This window comes from Ostrinia furnacalis, unplaced genomic scaffold (genome assembly GCF_004193835.3).
Source record: "Ostrinia furnacalis isolate ACB-3 unplaced genomic scaffold, ASM419383v2 OfSCF4595, whole genome shotgun sequence".
Lineage (NCBI taxonomy): Eukaryota > Metazoa > Arthropoda > Insecta > Lepidoptera > Crambidae > Ostrinia > Ostrinia furnacalis.
In genome coordinates, this window is record NW_021134834.1 from 140,541 (window position 1) to 166,408 (window position 25,868).

General features: G+C 44.1%; 1 protein-coding gene across 1 annotated transcript; it reads right to left on the reverse strand.

Moving 5' to 3' along the window:
• Positions 1–792: 792 nt before the first annotated feature.
• Positions 793–24,388, reverse strand: LOC114359688 (uncharacterized). Its single transcript, XM_028314166.1, has 18 exons — positions 24,004–24,388; positions 21,622–21,881; positions 21,056–21,169; positions 19,981–20,087; positions 18,155–18,257; positions 17,002–17,128; positions 16,030–16,424; positions 14,975–15,151; positions 13,605–13,899; positions 11,367–11,468; positions 10,395–10,789; positions 9,632–9,724; positions 7,965–8,288; positions 6,235–6,424; positions 5,725–5,922; positions 4,307–4,435; positions 3,337–3,465; positions 793–966 (listed from the first exon to the last, which is right to left on the reverse strand). The coding sequence occupies exons 1-18, from the start codon at positions 24,068–24,070 to the stop codon at positions 836–838; spliced, it is 3,336 nt and encodes a 1,111-aa protein (XP_028169967.1). The 5' UTR covers positions 24,071–24,388; the 3' UTR covers positions 793–835.
• Between the last annotated feature and the right edge of the window lie 1,480 nt (positions 24,389–25,868).

Here is a 25,868-nt window from a genome sequence, read left to right on the forward strand (position 1 = left end):
ATAGAGCTGAAAATGACGTCGGGTAAATATCAAATAAATGAACACATCTTCAGGCTTAAATGAATGAAAGAGAGCACTAACAACGGCAAAAACTGGAGGAAACTATTTCAGAGTGCATTTGGGTAAAGTTGAGAGGGGTGAGGGGTAGAGGGGTGGCTAGAACTGGGAACAATCCGAGTCCGAAATTCACTGATAAGATGCGATGGCGTCCGCGTCGGTGGCGATGCGTAAACATCCTGTCAACTAAACGGAAGGTCATTCACCTGATTATGGATCTGTTGCAAAGTATATTTATGAAAATTACCATCAATTTAAATTTTTTTACAGTATTTATGATTCTACACTAAGGTATCAATAAGTTTTAATTTGTATTTAACTTATAGCTGCAATAATATGTAAAGGCCTATTCTTAAAATTGCTTTAAGTCTTAAATTTAAAAAATATGACCAATAGTACCTAGTTTTTATACAACAACAATAGTTANCAGAAAAACATTATCGCGCGCGTCCCTGTTTCAAAAACTGGGACAAAAACTACTAAATCTAAAATCCTTTGTCCTTTACCGGGACTCAAACTATCTCTACCTATGCCAAATTCCATCAAAACCGATTCAGTGGTTTAGACGTGAAAGCGACACAGAGAGACAGACAGAGCTACTTTCGCATTTATAATATCAGTAACGGGTAAGGATTTTGATTTGTCAACTGTAAGTAGGTACTTAAGAAGGTAAGTTACTACCTATCCTGCGACTGCAAGTGTCTGAATACCAGTGTGAAGTATCATTCAGTTTACATTGGATGGAACAACCCAGTGGTTTGATTGTCCAGTATGATCATTAGTGGTGCATGTGCATGTCGCGCAGCTGTCGCGCCAGCCACGCGACGCCGTCCGCCAGCCCGGCGCCAGAGATGGCGCTCGACGCACAAATGTGCCACGGCTTGTCCGTGATACGCTCCAGGCCTAGTGCTACAACAATAATCATTAATTTATCATCAGGTCATTTGGTGTTCATTATCATCATCATAATTATTAGTCACTAGGTTTTGCCCACGGCTTCACCCGCGTGAAATTTAGTTTGTTGACGATCTGTGCGTCATATAGCCTATATGTTTGTTACGAACGGTCTCCTTTTAATAGTCTATGTTTTTATGATTTTATTTTTTACTATGAGTTGTCTAATACTGTCTAATCTAATGTTACTCTGCGTTATAAATAAACAATAATACTGTAAAGTTTCATCAAAATCCGTTCGGTAGTTTTTGCGTGAAAGTAACAAACATCCAGACATCCTTACAAACTTTCGCATTTATAATATTAGTAAGAAATAAGTAAGATAGGACGTCCACTGCTGAACAAGGGTCTCTCCTAATGATTTTCATAGGGATCGGTTGGTAGCGGCCTACATCCAGCGCCTACCTGCTACCTTTTTGAGGTCGTCGGTCCACCTACCCATAAGGAGGAACGTCTTACATTTACATTTGGTTTTACATTACAAAAATCATCTCCATTTTACCAGAGGCCTTAATACATAGCAAACTCTCCACGCTGCTGACCAGATAGATTGTCCGACGCAATAAATAGTAGCGGTTTAGCCGGTGACACTAACTATTTAGACATAGATTATTTTCGTATTGGACAATGTTAGATTTAGGAAGTGATTAAAATATTTTTACAAGGCATTTTGCTAACGTAAACTTATTCGCTTATACGCTTTAGCACTCAGGAATCTAGCTAAAGATATTTTCCCCTTTAATTCTGGTAAAACCAACACTAAATCGTTTAAGCTCAACATTGCCTTAAGCTTATCGAGTTGCAGTGAGCGTGGTTGCGGCTGCGATCCGAAATTCAGTGAAATTCGAGTAATCTAAAGTAAATCGCCGGCGATTGGCCATTGAGTGAGTCGGCGGCTCCGTGAGCTCACTGCGAAGCAGCAGCTGGGGCCGACTCCAAACTCGCTCGAGAGGTAATTTTAAAATTAATTAAATAAATTGTGTTAAAAATTCGCATAACGAGTCCTCATGATGAAAAGATACAGCCTGGTGACAGTGACATACAACGATTGTTATTAGTAATATGGTACAGTTTTTATCCTTTTTTGTGCGGAACCCTAAAAACAATGAATTAGCAAAAATTTCCCTGAGCTGAGCTACAGTCAGGCGAACAGACTTTAATGGCAGAGGAAAAGTCTCAGAGAAAATGATAAAGAAAAGTGTTAGATAAAAACAAAAGTATTACTTGCACCCAACACATTATCGAATACGCGTTTGAAAAGTCGAGCGATTTCCCCGTCGGGCCGAGGTTTCAGCTCATTAAAGCACTCGAGCGACTGCAACTAATTGAAGCGCACTCGAGCGCCGCTCGTCGCGATTACAAACAAAATAATTGACCGCCGGGGAATCAACCTCGAGCGCGGCTTTTTCGGAACCCACTGGAAGGGATTTTAATTGGCAGTACCTACTTAGTTTAAAATGAAGCATACCATGTTTGGAAATACCTTGAGTACCTACAGTACCTACCTACTTACCTATAATTCCTTTTGGAAACCTTATTTAAATTTTTCAAGACAACTTTCAAAAACAAACTTCCCCCTAAAATAACTTCAGAGCTGCGATTCCATCAATAATAAAACGTTGCTCTTTCACCGACTCTTACTCTCGATGTTTATTTTAGAAGGGTTTGTCACAGGACAGGTACAACTGTCTCCGCCCCCAGGGACGCGCGTCGCGACTCTCACAGGTTAAGGGAAACTCACACAGATAAGTAAATTTTAACAAGAAAATATTGCGAAAAATGAATAGGCCCAAACTTCATTTTTAACTTAATTTTCCTTGTTTTCATTATTTTGTTGTTTCTTTGTTCGTGTTTTAGAGTAACTGCAATTCATCTTAATTACGGCGAAGTTTTGTATTGTGTGAGATTTTTAATGTTTGCTTTTTCTTGTAATGCCGATGAATGTAAAAAATAAAAAGTATCTCAGCGCTCTCAATAATATTCAAAACGCATTTAAGTATCAAGTCTTTGACCAGTGTGTGTTGCCAAAGATGGTATATGGATCTGAGACGTGGTCGCTTACTATGGGCCTCATAAGAAGGCTCAAAGTCACCCAAAGGGCGATGGAGCGGGCTATGCTCGAAGTTTTCCTGGGCAAGCCCCTACTAGGTGGACCAGCGATCTGGCGAAGGTCGCGGGAATAGCCTGGATGCGGGTAGCGCAGGACTGGTTGTTATGGAAATCCTTGGGGGAGGCCTTGGGCGTCATTTGGCAGAAACGAACGATAAACATCAAAACAAAATGCTAAAGAAAAAGTTTATGTTTGCTTTAGTTCGGGCGTGTCACCTGTGGCGGTCTGCATGGGCGCGAGCGCGTGCGGCGCGTCGCTCTTGTTGGCGAACACCAGCAGCGGCGCGCGCCGCCCGCACATGTCCGGGTGCGCCAGCATCAGCTCCAGCTCCTCGCGCGCCACCACTGCAATCATAATGGAACAAGTTTCAACGACCACCACTGCGCCAGGAGAACAAGAATAACTGAGGTATATTTACGTGATCGAATCAGAAATAAGGAGATCCGTAAACGAACTAGTCGCTGACATAGCCCCACGGATAGCAAGCTCAAGTGGCAATGGACAGCCCACCCACAGAGCACGCAGAACGGACGGCCGATGGGCATTGACGTATCAGCGATCAGTATCTAGCTCATAGTTAGTACCATCAACTATCATCTTTAAATTGGTAGCCCAACCATCTTGGGGTGGGGGCACCAGACCATTCTGGGGGGGCCGTGCCACCCCCGATGTCACGTAAAAGATCTAAAGTCACATAGTGACATAGCCCGATAGATTAGCAAGCTGAAGTAGCAATGGATAAAGCACATAGTACACAGAACTGACGGCCGATGGGGCAGCAAGGTTCTGAAGTGGAGACCACGTACCGGAAAACGCAGCATGGGACGTCCATCCATAAGGTGGACCGACGACCACATAAAGGTAGCAGGAAGGCGCTGGATGCAGGCCTCATCATTCGGGTGATATGGAAATCATTAGGGGAGGCCTAGTTCAGCAGTGGACGTCCTGTGGCTGAAAAGATGATGATGATGAACTGAGGTATGCCTACACGCTAACAGGTAACAGGCAGGCAGTGGCGTAACACGTAACAGTGGAGGCCCGTTGCAAATTCTAGGGTTATTTTTCATACCAAATCTCTGAAGCAGCTCGAGAGACTTGGGCTAGCACCCTTCGGTTCGGGGGCCCCATGGCATTTTGCCATCCCTGCCACCCTATAGTTACGCCACTGCAAGCAGGAGCACTCACCCAAGCGCAGGTGGTCGGCGGCGTCGACGACGAAGATGACGGCGTGCGCGCGTCGGTAGTGCCGCTCCCACAGCGCGCGGTGCCGCGGCGCGCCCGACACGTCCCACGCGCTGAACGCCACGCCGCCGCCTGGTGATCAGAGATCGTCAGTATGTGCTACCTACATCATCTAATCCAGTGGTTCCTAACCTTTTCAATGTCACTACCCCTGTGAACAAGTATGAGAATTGAGTTAACCCCTAGCTAAGCTTTAAAGTAGTTCATTGCGCGGCCGCGGCACGCCGCCGCGAGACCGCCGGCGGTCACCTGCGGCTCTACAGAATCTAAAAATTTCGTGATGGGAGTAAATTTGCCAATCGTAAAATGTACTCTGTAACCGAAGGCATACGATACATTTTACGACCAAATTTACCCCCACCACGCAATTTTTTGCTAAATAAGTTTGGCGCAGCCTATGGATACCGTACTATTTTGTTTATTGCTATTTTAATACTTTTTCGTGCCATCCCATGTTACCCCTCTAGAATTTCCGTTTTGCCCCTGCGGGGGTAATTACCTCCAGGTTAGGAACCACTGATTTAATCGAATGGCGTAAGTACCTACACTATGCGGAAAATTTTCCAAGTCGAAGCGCTAGCCTGCACAGCGAAGTATGGGCGACGCACGGTTGAGCCAAGGAGAAAGTAACCGAGATGGTGTTCACACTATTACGTCTTGGCCAATTTCCTGCACAGTGCACTTGCGTCTTAATAAGTGTTGCGTTAAACGCTTAGGACTTTCAACATTCCCAAGTGTAGTAGAATAAAGTTAATCTCTAAGCCGCTTTGTCATTTTGTATTCGCTCCGCAGCAGCGAAGGAGCTCGCGTCAGTCGTAAACCTGCCGACACGAGAGTTATGGCCGCGCCGCGCGCTGATTGGTTCAGCCAGTTCAGCGTCCGGGGACAATTTGTTGCGTTATCTGGAGACCGCATACGACGATGTATTAGGTATACCTATTGGCCACAAATCGTGTGAAATTAGGAGTGATAAAAGATGGCAAAAGGGCAGAAACCTGAGACTTTGCTGTGCTATTTGCATCTACGTAGAAACAGAAACACTTTTTCTGCTCTGCCTAACAAAAATAGGAAAGCACAAGAGTAATTCCAGTAGAAATCAGTAGACCTATTTATTATTTCTGGGAAAATAAAATGGAAACCTACTGTGATTTAGGATTCGTGATGAATCTCGCTTCCATCTTTGGCCTGAGGGTCACTTTCGAAAGCTAAGAGCTTCTTCATTATGGACAAAAAAGCGCTTATGAAAAACTAATAGCAAGATAGATGATGGAGCGATAGATGCAGGCCGCTACCGACCGATATTTACGGAAATCATTGAGGGAGGCCTATGATGATGAAGATGGATGAGTCTTGCTACTGACTAGAGAAGTGATCCTGGGTGCTGGCGACAGTAGGTGCGAGGGCTGGGGCTCGCTGCTCCGGCGGGCGCAGTGCGTTGAGCAGCGTGCTCTTGCCGCTGTTGTCCAGCCCCAGCACCAGCACCGTCACCTCCGTGGGCCCGCGGCCCAGCCAGCCCGACAGCTTGTCCAGCAGGCCCATCGCGGGGAGCTGCTGGAACATACATCAAGGATCGTTTCAGCTAATATGTCGGCCGTTTGGTGTAGTGGTTCGAAACGGACTACTATTCCGGAGGTAGCGGGTTCGATTCCGGCACAGTACAAACATTTGTGCGCATGAACATATTTGTTTGTATTGGACTGGGTGTTTTCTGGGTGTTTTGGAAGACGTAGCGTGGGCAGGCTTCCTACTAGGTGGACCGACGGTCTCGTAAAGGTCGCGGGAAGAGCCCGGATGCAGTGGCGGCGTAGCATGGGTTGGCCCCCGGGGCGATCCCCCCCCCCCCCCCNGAACGAACGAGTCATGCTACTGACTAGAGAAATGGTCTTGGGTGCTGGCGACGGTGGGCGCGAGGGCTGTGGCTCGCTGCTCCGGCGGGCGCAGCGCGTTGAGCAGCGTGCTCTTTCCGCTGTTGTCCAGCCCCAGCACCAGCACCGTCACCTCCGTGGGCCCGCGGCCCAGCCAGCCCGACAGCTTGTCCAGCAGGCCCATCGCGGGGAGCTGCTGGAACATACATCAAGGATCGTTTCAGCTATATGTCGACCGGTTGGTGTAGTGGTTCGAAACGGACTACTATTCCGGAGGTAGCGGGTTTGATTCCCGCACAGTACAAACATTTGTGCGCATGAACATATTTGTTTGTATTGGACTGGGTGTTTTCTATGTATAATAAGTATGTATTTACAAGAAAAAAAGTATTTAAGTATGTTTATATCCGTTGTCTAATACCCATAGTACAAGCTTTGTTTAGTTTGGGTGGGACTAGAAGCGCAGTGTAAATGTAAAAAAAAATTGAAAGGATAAAGGCCTCCCCCAAGGAGTTTCTACAACGACCGGTTTTGCACTGCGACCATTCAAGTGCTTCCCGCGACCTTTCGAGTAAGTAAAAGGCCTAAACATCACCATCATCATCATCATCATGATTTCAACAATAGAACGTCCACTGCTGAACATAGGCCTCCCCCAATGACTTGCACAAACGCCGGTTGGTAGCGATTTACCTTTACAATGGCTGTAGAAACATTGTAAAAAAATACAATTAGGTTAGACAAAAACGTCAACATTATTGCAAATCACATTTTAGCTAGGTTTTAATTTAATTAGGTAAATGCATTCTGAGATTGTTGTTAAATATTGGGTTAAGTGCATAGTTAAGTAGGTACCTACTAATTATTATATTCATTCAGGTCATGGCTGCCACTTATTTTGATGAAAATAATTAGCAAAACAAAACTTACCACTTGATTCCGTTTAAGACCCGGTCATTTTATCTTCATAAAAAACCGTTTGAAACATCAAAATCAATTCAAATTCAATTGGTGCAGTGTTTTGTTTGTTTTCACGCGAATGGAATTGCGAGATAAATGCAATAAAAGAGGAACAGTAGATTGGAAACGAATCGACACACGTTTAGCAGCAAATCAGTATTGATGTGGACGCGGTTGCGCGGCAACCGGCCCCCAACACAGCACAGTAAGAACGCAATACACCAGCTCGAGTATTGTCTAATTTTACTCTATAGCGCTTAATTTAAAAGACTGGCAGAGCCCGGTAATAAAACTAAGAATTCAATTATTAATTTATTAAAAACTACTAGCACCTACTCGTGCTTATTTATACTTGTCTCATAAACAACAAAAACTTATGATGAGATGTATCTACTTGTTACAAAAACTTATACCTGGTTACCTAGGTTTTTATTGAAGTAAAACACCATGTTAATATTAAAATATTTATTTACTTAATTTTAAACTTTACCTATGTAGACCTACGCCATGGGCTTTGCAGTTTTGCACCTGGCAGCGATAAGACTGTCACACTGAAGTTATTTAAAAATATTGAAATTTATAATGCACTTAGTTTGCAATTGCTTTCAGAACGATGTATATTTTAAAATTGTATTAATTTGTTGTCTCACTCATCTTTATTTAGTACTATCACAGAACTTTATGTAACGTTTACATCACTAATATTGTCTGATAGTTATCGTAATTAACAGTTTTACATAACATTACTTATCCTACAAAGTTCTTTGGGTTCACACACGAGTGCTATCAGACTCTGGCTCCGACCTCCGTTCCTTTTCATCCGTGCCTTCGACATCCTTTTCTTTCTTTTCGTCCGTTCCTTCGACATCCTTATCTTTCCTCTTCTTGTCTAATAACGAGTAAATGTGTTCAGGCGTTTTGCCGCGCGTCTCGGGCACGGCGAATAGCGCGAAGATGGCGTAGGATAGCGTGAGTAGCGCGGCGAGCAGTAGCGCGGCCGGCAGACCGGCGCGCGCCGCCAGCGCCGGGAACACCATCACCTCCGCCGCGTTCGCCACGCACGTGCCAGCTGACGACAGCATCATCACTGCGCTGCGGAACTGGGAAACAATGTTACATTATGTAAGGGAAAGAAGTTATTTCTTCTTCACTAAATAATTTAATTTACACGTGTTTTCATGCGATGGCCAAGTCAATATATTTATGTAAAACGTTAAAGATTTCCTGGCCTGGACTTGGTATTACATGGATCTCACAACTTTTTACCGTAGAACAACTGAGTTGCGAGACTTGGTTTTTTTGACAAGTATTGTTTTTGATGGGATCTCATTTCTTTTTGTATTTTGTAGACAGCAGTTATGTATCTAGAAAACTGGACCGCCCCCCCCCGTCACAAGTCCTATGGCACCCCCTGGTACCCCCCCAGGATTTTTGGGGTTTCCTACCGATTCAAAGACAACCGCACCCCCCACCCCCCCGTATCATGACATAGACCGCAGATTTGCCATGCAGATGTGCCAGGGAGTACTAATCTGCGCGACTTGTGTCACCCCCTGATGCTTGGCACCCGGGGCGGACCGCCTGGATGCGGGCAGCGCAGGACCGTGCATTATGGAAAACCTTGGAGGAGGCCTTTGTCCAGCAGTGGACGTCATTTGGCTGAAACGAACGGGTGTTTTCTATGTATAATAAGTATGTATTTACAAGAAAAAAAGTATTTAAGTATGTTTATTATCCGTTGTCTAATACCCATAGTACAAGCTTTGTTTAGTTTGGGTGGGACTAGAAGCGCAGTGTAAATGTCAATAAAAAATTAAAAGGATAAAGCCCTCCCCCAAGGAGTTTCTACAACGACCGGTTTTGCACTGCCACCATCCAAGTGCTTCCCGCGACCTTTCGAGTAAGTAAAAGGCGTAAATATCACCATCATCATCATGATTTCAACAATATAACGTCCACTGCTGAACATAGGCCTCCCCCAATGACTTGCACAAAGGCCGGTTTAGCTATACAATGCCTGTAACATTGTGAAATCCAATTAGGTAAGTCAAAACGTTAACATTATTGCAAGTCACATTTTAGTTAGGGTTTAATGAAATGCAATCTGGGATTGTTAAATAATGAATTAAGTGCATAGTTTTTAACTATCTAGTAATTATTATATCCATTCAGGTTTTTTTTTTTTGAAGGGACGCGCGCTGGTAGCTTGAGGAGCTTTTCCAGCTTCACCGGGCAGAGTGGCGAGTACAGAAGGTACTCTAGCCGTTTGGCGATCGTCGGTGCGCGTGCCGACGAGGCCGAGTGTGGGCTTCGCGTAGCGAAGCCCAGGCTCGTCCGCGTCGGCCGCAGACCGACGTTCGCGATCGGGCCGTATCGAGCGCATGAGGCGCCCGATCAGTGGCGAACCCAACTAGAGGGTTGCCCACCGCGGTGTTGGACNCGCCGGGCCCGCCCAGCCGCGGCGGCCCGCCCACGCCGCGCCCGCGCCCGCCGCCAGGCAGCCGCCCGTCGCGAACGCAGACGTGATCAGCAGCCGCTGCAAAACAAACAAAGAAAACATTTATTTTGGTTCCAACAAAAAAAACACATAGTTTGAATAAGTAAAAGGTAGTTAGAACCAAAAACGGCCACCGCTCAGCATGTGTCATGCTCTGAGGTAGTAAAACCCAGAACATGACGCTGTTATTCTGCGGAAGCCATAGCCAAGCCATTCCAAAAGGAGCACCAGTATGTAAGCGCACATTTCGCTTTTGCGCAACTGACATCCGCAGAATACCATGGTCGTAATGTACTCTCTGCCGTCATCTGTGAGTTCTGTGACGGCAGAGAGTACCTTACGACCATGGTGCCGTGACATCTGCTCAGAGCAGATGCCATTTTGGTAACTGTACTTTGATGAATAGTTTTAGTTAGGGTTACGTTTTTTTTTTTCTTTTTTTTTCTTTCTTTCGTTCGTGTCAGCCAAATGACGTCCACTGCTGGACAAAGGCCTCCCCCAAGGATTTCTAAAACTACCGGTCCTTCACCGCCTGCATCCAGGCACCTCCCGTGACCTTCACCGGATCGTCGGTCCACCTAGTCAGCCATTCGAGAACTTTTCTGCCCCAGCGGCGATCAGCTCTGCGAGATATGTGCCCCGCCCACTGAACTTTTATTTTTATTTCAATTAATTGTGGAATGAATATTTAAAATTGTTGACAACTTACCCTCCTCCCAACCCTCTCCACAAGGTACAGAGCAATAGCAGAGGCCACCAACTGCACCGCTCCCAGCACAACTGCCTGCCTGGCCGGTGTCAGCAGCGCGTTCGTACGGAGCACCACCGTGGCATTCATTGCATTTAGGCTATATTCTAGAGCGCTTGTAGCATTTGGCACCATAGTTGTAGTCAGCATATCGCTCATATTCCATGTATTAGTGGAATTTAGCGCATAGGTTGCATTATCTGGCATAATTTCTAGGGCACTAGTGGTTGCTTCGTCCCGCGCGAGCACGAAGGTCCGCTCAGCGAACTGCATGAGCGTGTAGACTCCGCACGCCTCCTGGCCGACGATGGCCACGAAGCTGATAATGAACGCGCGCCGGCGACTGCGGTCGCTTACTGGAAATAATACACATTAAAAATAAATGGTTTGAAATTATGATAAAGACGTACACTCACTCATACGGGGCTATTCCCACCTCTCATTCCCACACTGCAAAAAAGCGTGTAGCCAAGATCTACAGCTTGACCGCCATAAAAACCCAACCAATGAAGGTCAAGTTCACTCCCTCATAGTATGACTGGATCACTACGACTACGATTACAGTTGCAAATAGATCTGCTTACTGCAGAGAGGTCCGCTAAGTTATGCTAAGAGAGAAAAGCATGGATTCCATCCAGCAGAGTAGAATTGGACCACACGCAATGTTCCCGTAGATATCTTATGAGGCGACTTAGAGAGTATGTGACCTCTACAACCTGTTTGGACAGGGTAGGGAGTTTTCCATATTTGGAAACAGAATTGAAATATCCACTGGACATTGTTGACTGTCCCCGGTTTCTATTCCCGGGCATCGAGCAGATACCCGCCTCCATTAGCGACCGCCAGATGAACGGTTATTGAAATTTTAAGAATAATTTCAAGAGAGTCGTGTTACTGAAGTGGAGACTAAGCGACTTGATGATTCAGACTCACTCATGTCCTTGAGCAGCGCGAAGGTGCTCACGCCGTTATCCGGCGGTGGCAGCGCGGCCAGCTCCTCCGCCAGCGAGGGGTGGTCCACGTCAACGATATATACTAGCGCATTCGTTAACTTTTGCTATCCACGCATCGATACGATGGCTTTTAACCGATGGATCGAACTCTGGTATCATGTTTGTTGAAGGGTTAATAGATGACGGCATATTAGGTCTAACAAAGGACTGTAATAATTGTGAAAAATCACTAAAGTTTACTAACAAGTTAGGAGGAACTGAATTATTATTGTACTCACAAGAAGTCTTCGTCTGCGGTGTGTTGTCGGCAGCGGTAGATGTGGTACCCCCTGCTGCTGCACACGATCCACTCGTTGGCGGGTGCTCCTCGGCACCGGCCCGGTCACCTGTCGCTGCTGGAGGGCGGCATTTGTTATCCCGTCCGGTCGCAGTATCCGTCTTCGCCAGTTCTGGTGTGCTTCGCTCGTACCCACTGGCTACACCTTGTTTTCGTCTGCTTGCATTGTTCTTTTTCGCCCGCTGCGGTGTGTAACATCTTCGCTCGGAAGCACTCCGGGAACGGTAACGCCTTGATGATTTTGATTGAGTCCTCCTTGGACTACGAGTTCTTTTTCTGCGCGGACTGTACTCAGTTTCTGAACTGGTAACCGATGAATCCGAGGAGTAGTCGTTGGATTTTCGTTTGCGCTTATTTGCGTGGCGTGAGCGTTTGGATCGCTTTCGCCCCATTGGGATCAGCAATTACGACCGATCCCACTTCTGATAAAAGCTTGACCAGCTTTTTCAGAAATAAAATCACGAGGTGCAGGGTAGAAATTATATTTCCAATAATTATTGCTCGATGGTTAGCAAAGAAGTGAATACATTTTCACCGTGATCGTTAATGTTAACTTCTAAAAACAGTGTTGCCAACATGGAAAAATAAAGTAATAACGGTTATTTCGTTATTTTACCGGTAATGTTAAAATAACGAAGTAACGTAACATGTAAAATAAAATACGACGGTTATTTCGATATTTAATGGAATTAAATAGTAAAAAACANTTCACCGGGCAGAGTGGCGAGTACAGAAGGTACTCTAGCCGTTTGGCGATCGTCGGTGCGCGTGCCGACGAGGCCGAGTGTGGGCTTCGCGTAGCGAAGCCCAGGCTCGTCCGCGTCGGCCGCAGACCGACGTTCGCGATCGGGCCGTATCGAGCGCATGAGGCGCCCGATCAGTGGCGAACCCAACTAGAGGGTTGCCCACCGCGGTGTTGGACCCAAGTCCAGCCTACGGCGGGCTCACTCTAGTGGGCCCGATCGAGGGGACTACGGACGCGGCCTGAGGGCGCCACGGTAGGCTCGGACCTCGGCTCAGGCCGTGTCCGGGGGACGGATAGGTTATGGCTGCCACTTATTTTGATGAAAATAATTAGCAAAACAAAACTTACCACTTGGTTCCGTTTAAGATCCGGTCATTTTATCTTCATAACAAACCCTTTGAAACATCAAAATCAATTCAAATTCAATGGGTGCAGTGTTTTGTTTGGTTTCACTCGAATGAAATTGCGAGATAAATGCAATAAAAGAGAAACAGTAGATTGGAAACGGATCGGCACACGTTTAGCAGCAAATCAGTATTGATGTGGACGCGGTTGCGCGGCAACCGGCCCCCAACACAGCACAGTAAGAACGCAATACACCAGCCCGATTATTGTCTAATTTTACTCTATAGCGATTAATGACTGGTAGAGCCCAGTAATAAAACTAAGAATTCAACTATTAATTTATCAAAAACTATTAGGAACTACTCGTTTCTCTATTTATACTTACTTATCTCTTAAACAACAAAAACTTATCTACTTATTACAAAAACTTATATTATACCTGGTTACCTAGATTTTTATTGAAGTAAAAAACCATGTAAATATTTATTTACTTTTTGAATAGTCACTTAACGACCTACGTCACCATTGTGCTTTGCACCTTGCAGCTATAAGACTGTCACACTGAAGTTATTTAAAAATATTGAAATTAATTTACAATGCACTTACCTATATAGTTTGCAATTTCTTTCAGAATTATTATTTTAAAATTGTATTAATTTGTTGTCTCACTCATCTTTATTTAGTACTATCACAGAACTTTATGTAACGTTTACATCACTAACATTGTCTGATACTTATCGTAGTTAACAGTTTTACATAACATTACTTATCCTACAAAGTTCTTTGGGTTCACACACGAGTGCTATCAGACTCTGGCTCCGACCTCCTTCCCTTTTCATCCGTGCCTTCGACATCCTTCTCTTTCCTCTTTTTGTCTAACAACGAGTAGATGTGTTCAGGCGTTTTGCCGCGCGTCTCGGGCACGGCGAATAGCGCGAAGATGGCGTAAGATAGCGTGAGTAGCGCGGCGAGCAGTAGCGCGGCCGGCAGACCGGCGCGCGCCGCCAGCGCCGGGAACACCATCACCTCCGCCGCGTTCGCCACGCACGTGCCAGCTGACGACAGCATCATCACTGCGCTGCGGAACTGGGGAACAATGTCCAGGTTAGGTAAGGGAAAGAAGATAACTGATCAATCAACCGCGGTTCAAAAACTTCACTTCATCATCATCATCTTTTCAGCCATAGGACGTAAATCCCCTGAACATTGGCCTCCCTCAAAGATGTCGAGATTGGCCAATTATCACTCAATCTAAACTTATCTAATCTTCACTATTCTTCGATGCTGCAGGCAAGGAGATATATCTTTTCAACCACTCTTTTTATTTTATTAAACACATGACAAATTACATGACATGCAATTACAATTTAAAAAAAAAAGATTTTTGTAAAAATATTTCCCCACAGTAGGTTCATTTTAGCTACAACATAATATGTTTAGCTCTGAATTAAGTAGTCGTCCTTAGCCTTCTCCATTTATCGTCAATTCAGCCAAATGACGTCCACTGCTGGACAAAGACCTCCCTCAAGGATCAACAATCGGTCCTGCGCCGCCGGCAGATCAACCGTCTGATCCTTAGTAATAGTATTATTATTCCAGGCACCTACCTGATAGTGGAACATATCGGCGAGCATGGCGTAGGGCGCGGGCTGCAGCCCCGCGTTGTCGGCCGCCACCGCGCCCGCCAGCGCNGCCGTGCCCCCAGATAACTGATTAAGAACAGACCAGCCACGCTTCAAAACTTCATTATCGTCGTCATTTCAGTCACAGGTCGTACATAGCCTACTGAACATTGGCCTCCCCCAATGATTTTCAAATAGGCTGAATGATAGCGGCCTGTATCTAACGCCTTCCTGCTACCATTATAAAATTGTCTGTCCATCTCATTCGTTTATAAATTACTTATCTAATCTTTACTACTCTTCGATGCTGCAAGCAAGGAAATATATCTTTTCAACCACTATTAGCACACAGTATTCATTTAAGCTACAACATAATTATGTTTAGCTCTGAATTAAGTAGTCGTCCTTAGCCCTCTCCATTAGCCAAATGACGTCCACTGCTGGACAAAGATCTCTCCTTTCCACAACAACCGATCCTCATCGCCCGCAGATCAACCGTCTGATCCTTAGTAATAAGTATTATTTTTCCAGGAACCTACCTGATAGTGGAACATGTCGGCGAGCATGGCGTAGGGCGCGGGCTGCAGCCCCGCGTTGTCGGCCGCCACCGCGCCCGCCAGCGCCGCGCCCGCCCAGCCGCCGCGGCCCGCCCACGCCGCGCCCGCGCCCGCCGCCAGGCAGCCGCCCGTCGCGAACGCTGACGTGATCAGCAGCCGCTGCAAAAGGACCGCCAGCATTTAATGAGGGCCATCGTTTTAGCGCTCACCAGTTAGCGCCACTGTAGAGTAAGGTCCTGTCACTTGCTAGTAGCGAAGACAGTGGCACCAACTGGTGAGCGCTAAAGTGGTAGGAGGACTATCGCATTTGCACTCATCAAGATGGCGCCACTGTAGAGTAAGGTCCTGTCAATCGCCAGGGGTGCCAACTGTTAAGTATAAAAACGATAGCCCTCATTGGCATATTTCGCTTTTGCTTCAAATGGCATCCACAGCAGTCATCATTATCATCATTATTACAGCCATAGGACGTCCACTGTTGAACATAGGCCTCCCCCAATGCTTTCCATGTTGATCGATTAGTAGCGGCCTGCCTCCAGCGCTTCCCCGCTACCTTTACGATGTCGTCGGTCCACCTTGTAGGACGTCTTCCGGTAGCACAGCAGTATACCAGGGGTTTTAACACGCTCTCTCGTCACGGCACAGAGCAGATGCCATTTTGGTACCTGTACCTCGATGAATAATTTTAGGTATACAATTTTTCTTTCACTCCTTTTTCTTTCGTCCGTTCGTTTCAGCCAAATGACATCCACTGCTGTAGGATTTCAAAATCGAAATCAAATAATTTATTCAGTACATAGGCCCTTACTAGGGCACTTATACACGTCCCAAATGTAGCTGGTAAAATAAATCGACCGGTCCTTCACCGCCCGCATCCAGATTCCAGGCACCTGCCACGACCTTCACCGGATGGTCGGTCCACCTAATCAGCCACTCGAGAACTTTTCTTGCCCCAGCGCCCATCAGTTCTGCGAGCTATGTTTTTTCTTTATTTCAATTAATTACAGAATTTATATTAAAAATTGTTCACAACTTACCCTCCTCCCAACCCTCTCCACAAGGTACAGAGCAATGGCAGAGGCGACCAACTGCACCGCTCCCAACACAACTGCCTGCCTGGCCGGTGTCAGCAGCGCGTTCGTACGGAGCACCACCGTAGCATTCATTGCATTCAGGCCATGTTCTAGCGCGCTTGTAGCATTTGGCACCATAGTTGTAGTCAGCATATCGCTCATATTCCATGTATTAGTGGAATTTAGCGCATAGGTTGCATTGTCTGGCATAATTTCTAGGGCGCTAGTGGTGGCTTCGTCCCGCGCGAGCACGAAGGTCCGCTCAGCGAACTGCATGAGCGTGTAGACTCCGCACGCCTCCTGGCCGACGATGGCCACGAAGCTGATGATGAACGCGCGCCGGCGACTGCGGTCGCTTACTGGAAATAATACACATTCAAAATAAATGGTTTGAAATTATGATAAAGACGTACACTCACTCATACGGGGCTATTCCCACCTCTCATTCCCACACTGCAAAAAAGCGTGTAGCCAAGATCTACAGCTTGACCGCCATAAAAACCCAACCAATGAAGGTCAAGTTCACTCCCTCATAGTATGACTGGATCACTACGACTACGATTACAGTTGCAAATAGATCTGCTTACTGCAGAGAGGTCCGCTAAGTTATGCTAAGAGAGAAAAGCATGGATTCCATCCAGCAGAGTAGAATTGGACCACACGCAATGTTCCCGTAGATATCTTATGAGGCGACTTAGAGAGTATGTGACCTCTACAACCTGTTTGGACAGGGTAGGGAGTTTTCCATATTTGGAAACAGAATTGAAATATCCACTGGACATTGTTGACTGTCCCCGGTTTCTATTCCCGGGCATCGAGCAGATACCCGCCTCCATTAGCGACCGCCAGATGAACGGTTATTGAAATTTTAAGAATAATTTCAAGAGAGTCGTGTTACTGAAGTGGAGACTAAGCGACTTGATGATTCAGACTCACTCATGTCCTTGAGCAGCGCGAAGGTGCTCACGCCGTTATCCGGCGGTGGCAGCGCGGCCAGCTCCTCCGCCAGCGAGGGGTGGTCCACGTCTACCCCACGCAGCCACGCCAGTGATGCCACTGCTTCCTGTAACATGGTAAGGATTTGTTTTCTTTTAGAAACTCCGTCATAAAAAAATCTACACCAGATAATGTCATACTCATGAAGCATTAGTAAATTTACTTTCTTGTGTTTCAACAAAGTACCTAACCGGATCAGAATTTCACTGAGGCTGTTCTCCCGCATAGTGCATACTTTGTTCAGAATCGATGTTTTCTAAAATGATCCAAATAGAAATCAAAGTCAAAGTCTAAATTTCTTTATTTGTTTAGACTAATAAATAGTTCTTACAAATCGTCATTTTGCTCTTAAGGAGCCTCTACATGTCTCATAATCTTTTTACCCTACCAGCGCTTCGAGACCAACATTTGGCAAGTGCTGAGAAGAAGCGCCGCAACAAACTCAGTCACCGCTGTCTGCCGGTTAATATAAACAAATAGAAAAAGCAGTAGTAGGTACATTTGATTCAGGAGCAGTTCACTGAATTTACCACGCATTCTTGTATGATGTATCTTATAAGAATGGGTATACAAAGTTGCGTGGCATATTAAGCAAGGTAGTAACGTGCTAATATCTAGACTTAGAGATTAAGATACTTAAATACTAGTAGAAATGACTCGCATTAATAAATTTGAATAACTTGGATTGACCAGTCCCCGAAAGCAGCGCCTGTTCACAGACATGACGAGTGAACCAGCCATCGCTTCACTCGACCATATTAGAGGGAATGTAACGACCCGCCTCACTACGCCACCACCCCAGAGACATTTTAGTGAGAATGACAATTCCAAGTTATCTCTTAAAAAAAACTAATAATAAAGCTAAGTAACTGAACAGTCCAGATTGATCAACGAGAATCAACTCCCCACGTTCAGGAGTTAGGTACTACCATCCACCACGCCTATACACAATCGCTTCGCTAACAAATTATCATGTCTATTACCAATTGCCTATTAAAGTTTCTTGTAAGTTGTAGGTACAATCCTATTACTTATCCTATTAAAAACAAAAACTTGATTGTTTTTTATCCAGTGAGGTAATGAATGGCTGTACCTTGTCCTTGTTGTTGGCGGCGAGGTAGGCCGGCGACTCGGGCACGAGCAGGAACACCGCGCAGTGCAGCAGCGACAGGCTCAGGCAGCTCCACAGGATCGTCCTAAGGAACAATCATTACATTCAGTCACGTTGATTACACGTTGCTCCGGTGGCCCCGCTGTTCCTGGCTACGGTAGCAGGCAGGGTGACAGCGGGGCGGGGGGTGCTAAGAATCTCCGGGGGAGGACTGGCTACCCACACCACCGAAAACTGGCCCTGGTAACATCCTAAAGGTAGCAGGAAAGCGCTGGACGCAGGCCGCTACCAACCGGGTCACATGGAAAGCATTGGGGGAGGCCTATGTTCAGCAGTGGACGTCCTATGGCTGAGATGATGATGATGATGAGACGTTGCTACATATGCGTTAAAGTAATCTCATTAATTAAGTATGCTCTATAATATTCTGGTCGTTGCTAAGCATGTTCATGGATAGGTAACTGCAATTTGAACAGTGCATTTATTCAGGTCAGCTGGTGGTCATCATGGAACCATCAATAATGTAGGGTGCAATTGAAAATGTATTTCCAATTTTATTTTATTATCAATCAAGAGCAGGCAAAACAATATTTTTCCTTATTTGGAAACAGAATTGCAATATCCACTGGACATTGTCGACTGCGTATATTAGTCAACGGGGTTTTTAATTGAATTTTCTATTCCCGGGCGTCGAGCAGATACCCGCCTCCATTAGCGACCGCCAGATGAACGGTTATTGAAATTTTACGTCCGCTTTAAGCCCAGGCTCGTCGCCACCTACTTTTTAATCATTTAGAGCTGGAGTTGAGTGTTATGAGCGAGATTTATCAAGATGAGTGCTTAAAAAGCGATTTTCACAGGTCATTTAACAACTTCAGTGATGTACGTTTTTCGCAAATTGTTCAATAACATTAGATCTTGTAGTTGTCTTTGTAGGAGTAAGAACAAGTTAATTGATAGCGTTTAATTGTGTTTAATTGATAGTGACCAGTTGCAATGGTTTTTCTTTGATTAAAAGTGACTCACTGCAACCGGGTAGGTAGTTAGAGGAGTGATCCAAGACCAAGGGCATAGACTTTTCGGCACGAGGAGTCTACTCTTGCCAGAATAATTATTTATTCTTGCCAATTCGTCTATGAGAGAATAGTAATTTCTTCCACGTGGTGCACTAATAACGGAATACAAACATTGCCACCGACTTTTTTTGACCGATAAGTAGTTGGGCCCGATTCAGCCGATACCAAATTGGTGTACTGTGCGCACTTTCATACATGTCCTTACTGATTAACAGCCAACCCAACTACCGGCCGACAAAAAGTATGTAGTCAGTCTGTCTAAGTGGTGGTGACGCTGGTGTCCCTTATGGATATTTAGGGATGTTGGATATGTAGTTTCGGTTATGTGGTCGTGTAAAAGTGCTTTTTAATTATTAAAAGCCTATTTGCAAAAATAAATGAGATTTATGAGTTTTTTTATGGATACGGTTACGGATATAGGAATAATATTATACCGGTTTCGGTTACGATTATGGATTTTTTTTATTTCGGATATCCGAAAGTTTCGGTTACGGTTACGGATATCTGTGCTTTAGAATACATATTGCAATAGTTGTCCAACACGGTTCATTCCGCCGGCCGGTTCATGGCCGCAAACTTTACATCGAATAAAGTGTAATAAAAAAATAAAAATTGATACTACATAGGTAGATGGCATTATAATAAAGGTAAACTGCCTACATCCGAAACTATCCGAACCTTTTGAATCGGTTACGGTTACGGATATCCATAACATCCCTGCTGGTGACTCACGTGTGCGGCAGCGCGAAGTCGGCGGCGAGGTACATGAGAAGGAAGCCCACGTTGTGCGCAGGGATTAGCGCCGCCGCCGCTGCTCCACGCACGCGCTTCTCGCACATCTGACGACCACGAATAGCACAGTTAGATTTTTATTCAACAGTTGATTGGTTTATACATATACGGTCACTAACTGTAAAAAAAGAGAGCCTAGCATTGAATAGAAAAATCTGTGCAAATTAATGCAACAGGCAAATCATACAGCTACGTTCGGAAGAGGGTTAGCCAAACACGTTCGGTATATATTATTATGTTACGGCTAAAGATAGGTGTGAACATAAACTTAAGATTAGCCGGCTAAACTTAAGTTTATCTTTGACGAGGTGTTAATGTTAGTTTCTTCTATCTTTAGCCGGCTAAACTTAAGTGTAACCGCAGGCCCTTGGCTAAAAATGTAGAAGGACTATTTTGACACGAAAACTTTATTAAAAAATAATCACTTTCATTACACATACTTTTATGTACCTATGTAGGTATTCAAAAATACAATTATTACAATAACAAAACATTAATTACTTAAAACAATATCTAGGTACTCATACCTTATCATTAAAATAAAATAATAAGGAACCATTTGGTCATTACAGAATCTTCTGTAAGTAGGTATTTAAAATTACAAAATAAAACATCTTCAGTGTTAATTACTTAAAACAATATCTAGGTAGTCACAATTGTTAAATAATATGGAGCTATTCGTTGTATCCCCACCGCCTCCTCAAGCCCACCGCCGGCCTGGCGCGCCCATCGAATACATTTTTAGCCTTTTCGTTTTGGCTAATGTGCACATTAGCCGGCTAAAGATGGAATATCACGACGCAAACTAACATGTTATCGAACTTTAGCTGCTTCTCGCAGATAAACTTAAGTTTAGCCGGCTAATCTTAAGTTTATGTTCACACCTATCTTTAGCCGTAACATATACATAGGTAGAGCCATTTTGAAAATACAAGGTTTATTTTCAGGTATACTTTGTGTATATTTAATTAATATCTTTGAATGTTTGTGCCTGTGCATTAGGTATAACCCGTACCTCTCTGGCGACGAGCGGCGCGATGGAGTAGGCGCCGGCGCCGCCCAGCCCCGCCGCCACGCGTGCCGCCAGCACCCACCAGCCGCCGCCTACCAGCTTCAGCGACCAGCACACCTGCAACCAACAGAGTTTCGTTTTCGTCAACGACAGAGGGCAATTTAAGGGGGACTCTCGTCAACGACAGGGCAAGGCGAGCATATACGTAAGTGGGTTTTCTTAAACTTTACGAGATGTAACATTAATAATACGACTTTGACCTTGAAGACAAGCGTTTTTGTACATGTCGCAAAACGCAAACAATTTTTTTTATTACTGTCTCAATTAATAAACTTGACTGTCGAGTCAAGCGCAGGAGCGTGTATCGTTTTTGAAAAATATGTAGGTAGTCGAGGAAAAACAATTAATGCCGTTCATTAAAACTCTTGAAACTCATTTATTTTTGCAAAAAGGCTTTTAAGAAGCACTTTCACACTTTTAAATTGGCTGGCCAACTGCGACATTGAGGGTAGCTAGGCACAAATTAGGAAGCGTGAGTAGAATGCGAAATACTGGATTTAATGACTCACCACAAAGCACATCGACGTCGCGATAAGTGCGAATTTTCGCCCATAAGAGAGCGCGCGCGCACTCAGTGGGACGCCGACTAGTGATGCCAGGAACGTGGTCGCCGCCGCCGCCACCACGCGCGCTCCCTCCGCCTCCGCCGCCGCCGCCGGGTCCCCGCCGGTACCCGCCGCCGGATCCACGCCGTCCGTCTCCTCCCGCTCGCCGCTCACCAGCGACACCCACCCCATCGCCATCCCAAGAGACATGGTGGGCACGTTTACTGAAATAGGTTTCTCTGTCATCAGGCGCCGCGATAACGAATGCTCTGGAGGCTGTCTGGGCAAGTGTCTATGACATCAATGAGTTAGACTCTCAGATCATAGGTTAGACTAAATATTTTCCTATTCGTTTCAAATAATACTTAGTAGCCCTCCAAAATGCTTCTCATTTCATTTATTGAATTAACCTAACTCAATGAACTGAATCTGATAATTAGCGACTTGACTCTACGTTCTTACATTAGTATGTCAGTGGCAGTAGACACACGCATTTCGTGGTTCTAGTCTTTAAAGACTAAGTCAGTATATAATAGTAGTCTTTGGACTAAGTTAACTTAGTCTTTCTTTCAAACGCATTCTGATATTATGGTTGGAACCTTTATTTGATAGGGTGTCCCGAGTTTAATTGCGTCGATGCGCGATCATTAAATCTTTATTAAGTTTAAAGAAAGAGTGCGTGGTGATGATAAGCATCACAACCGAATCGTCAATATTATTGACATTGAAGTGGAACAATTTTCTTCGTTCAGTGTGTCGTAATTTATTTATAAGCACCGCATCTCTTGTCAAAGTAACGATCGAGTGTGTCTTATATGCGCACGTGTGACACGTGTCTCTCATGGAGCAGGTCTCGATCTTTGATTGATCTCATTATCATACTAATTACTACCAGCGCGAGCGGGGAGTCACCTGCAATAACTAATAACGCAAAGTTACCTAATCTAATTATTGTAATATTGTGAACATTTCCAATTATTTAAACATTTTGTTTTTGCTTTTTTTTGCTATTTTATTAACTTACGAGATTATACTCCTACTTCGGTATTACATTTATCACGTTGTTCACTCTGGGCGATCATAAGATATGATATTGTGACTGCAATTAGATATAGTAATTGAATGTTATATGTATAGTGTGTACCTACTTTTGCTAGTACTTGACAGGTTAAGTGCCTAACTGATGCTTACTATCTAACAGTACTCTCATACTTTCACCAAGTACGCATTGATATCAATGCCCTCTAATCATCAGATTCTTCCACAAGGTCTCGTGCCTACATCAGTCTATTCGTAAATACCTACACAAACTCTTTATTATGATTATAGTAGTATGAATCAATTTGATCAATGACTTCTGACCTCTGGGTTTTTCGTAGACGAGCCGGCTGCGGTTCACAAAAGGAAAACTTTACGTTACGCTCCTTACAACTTGTTTGCCAACTGCGATCGTATTGTTGTTTACATAGTTAAGGATATATTTAGCTATTATCCTCTAAAATATCACCGGTATAAAAATAATGATATTTATAAGATTTGAAATTAGTAAAGAAAATGTGAGATGTATTTTAGTGAAAAAACACACACTCGATTGTTAATTTAAAAATCATAAAATCAACTTACGTTATTTTATAAATTTACTTTTGGAACTTAGTCATTTGGAAATGCAACCAAAGTCGCAAAAAATTGGGTTTCTTGCGCGCGCGGCCCAAACCGGATTGAAACCTGCACTGCGGTCTAGACTGATCTATCTACCACGTTACAAAAGGTTAATTAAACTTAACAAATACTTACACAGCACATTCAAGCAAGGGTGAATTGACTCTTGAATATAATAATATTTTCTTTATTCAAGTTAAAAAAAAATTGCGGGTTAATTTTATTTAAGCTGGAGGTAAAAAAAATCAAGTAGGGACATTTTTTACGAAAAATTAGTGACACATTCACTGATACCGCCGCCTGCCTACCGTCCTAACGTTGCTGCCCTGTTCAACCTGAAAGCAGCCCTCTCTCGCACCCTTATTATGTCTAAGTATCTATTGTTAGGTAGAACTAGGGCTCTAGGGACTTTGTGTCTTAGGTAATAAGGACTCTACGCTCACTAGGGAGTTAGTTTCCATCCTGATCTCATATCCCGGGCACGGGAGCAGTACTTCCAGTTCGTACATTCAGTCGTTAACTTATTTGTGTCGCATGTCGGTGCGGCGCTTACTTTAAGTAGACTACATACGTTTGTAACAAGTTTTTTTGTAAAAAAGTTTTAAGTCTTTTTATTCTAAACAGGTTAATCTACCAAGTGGATGACATTTATGAATAACTGTATTTATATGTGTGTTATGTACTCACTTAGTAGAACCATGAGCAACTGGTGGCACAAGCCCCTCACGCGTGACACTTCAGGCACCACCGTCATCTTCACCCTATCAATAAAGTCTCTCTACTCCCACTATTATTGTCCACTCCTATCTGGACTGTCATCAACTTGCCACAGGGGGACGTGCACACAATGGTCGGCTGGAGCAAGAGGGTTGCCATAAATGATCGTTCCACTTTTAAACCAAACGAGAGGAGACTCTTGTTTATCACTTAGTTTTAATCGAAATTTATTTGCAAGTGACTAAGTATAATAGTATTTTCTGAAGACGAGCAGAGGTAAGCGCGTGAGCTTTACCGGCAAAGGACTGCGGCGCTCCCGCGCAGCCGGCGCCGTATAAACGCGGCCGGCTGCGCGTAGGTATCAACACTAACATGTAGCACGTGCTTGCTATAGCTCCTACATTGTAAACAGTGTGTTTATTCAAAATATATTAGCATCCTCGTATCCTCTAATCTAATTCGTCTTCATCAGGACTGGTGTGGCCTCGCGTGGGCAGATGAATATGGCATCCACATGCAACACATTACATGATGCAACGACCACATAACCGGTTTGCTCAGGTAAAGAAGAAGCCTAATACTCTTTTAGTTTGTTATGTTTTACAAGTAAACAAAAAAATAAGTGGTATCAATACTCCTTCCGCCACCATACTCAGTCCTGCGTTAATATTCAGCTTCCATTAGCAAGGCATAGGCAGGCATTGTTTGTTGTTCCTGTTTATTTATGATTGATGTATGCGCCTCTAGTCGGTATGAATATCTGAGTATAATAATTGATTTAATTCGGTTTGTCATTGTTTCGTTATTGTGTGACGTTATTTAAGTCAATCTACAATACCTACCCATTGAAGATCCCAGCAGATAATGTCCACTTCTACGAAGGCCATCAGCCCATTGGACAATGTCAACTCCGTAGAGTTAGCTTAGTATAAAGTTTTAGAGCTTTTAGAGTTACCTCATTTGCAACTAGAGATTTACACGCTTCTTGTTAAAAATGCTGTTGACATGCATTTTATGTATCCACAAAGGATATTAAATTAAATTACCATTTAATGGCTAAATGTTATAAATGTTTAGGTGTTTTAAACGTTTGCTAACGCTAGACTGTTAATAACATTTCTGCGACATTTACCTACTCGTAATTAAAATAATGAAAATTAATTAAATGAAAATGAAAAGGAAACTTGCGCATTATACTTTTTTACACTGTCAAGAAATATTTAGACCGCCTAACAAAACAAATGCCAGCTGGTGCATCTCGACCGACCTACTTTAGAGTGTGTGTCAGTTGAAATTAATAAACCGCGTTAGCTAAGTGTTATTTTTATGAAGGTAATTAATGTAGTACTTAACTGTAAAAACTCCAAACTAGAAATAGAAGGAAATTTTGCCTAGTCCAGAATAAATGCAAATTGTAAAAATCCGTGAGTCACACGCCACGAACCAATTTTGCTGCCGCAAAAACCAAACGTGTAGAGCGCTTATCGCGAAGGAATCGCAGACGTGCGCCGCATCTCAATCACACCTGCTAAACTGCTGGCGCAGAAAGGCTGTAGGTACCTAATCAATTCGTTTGGACCTTAGGATTTCTTTAAAGTTATGAAGTTTACCTAACGCCTTACCATTCTCACTGTCTTGCTTGAGCTAGCCTGTTCCCGGTGCCCGCTTGACGTTGAGTTTTGGGGACGCCCTGTATAATAATACATTTTATATTGAAATGTTATTTAAGAGTATTTTTTTAAGATTATTAGTAATTTTTATTGCACAAATTACTAATGTCTAACGGGACATTAGTAATTTGTGCCCCTCGTGTTAAGCTAAATAAGCTTGTGTTA

What these genes read in the sequence shown, in the direction of transcription:
- LOC114359688 (XM_028314166.1), bottom strand. Translation starts at nt 24,070, where the DNA reads ATGACGGTGGTGCCTGAAGTGTCACGCGTGAGGGGCTTGTGCCACCAG. An exon ending in CGCGCTGCTCAAGGACATGA is followed by an intron (nt 10,790 to 11,366) that starts GTGAGTCTGAAT and finishes TATTATTTCCAG; the next exon opens with TAAGCGACCGCAGTCGCCGG. An exon ending in GCCCATGCAGACCGCCACAG is followed by an intron (nt 967 to 3,336) that starts GTGACACGCCCG and finishes TTATTGTTGTAG; the next exon opens with CACTAGGCCTGGAGCGTATC.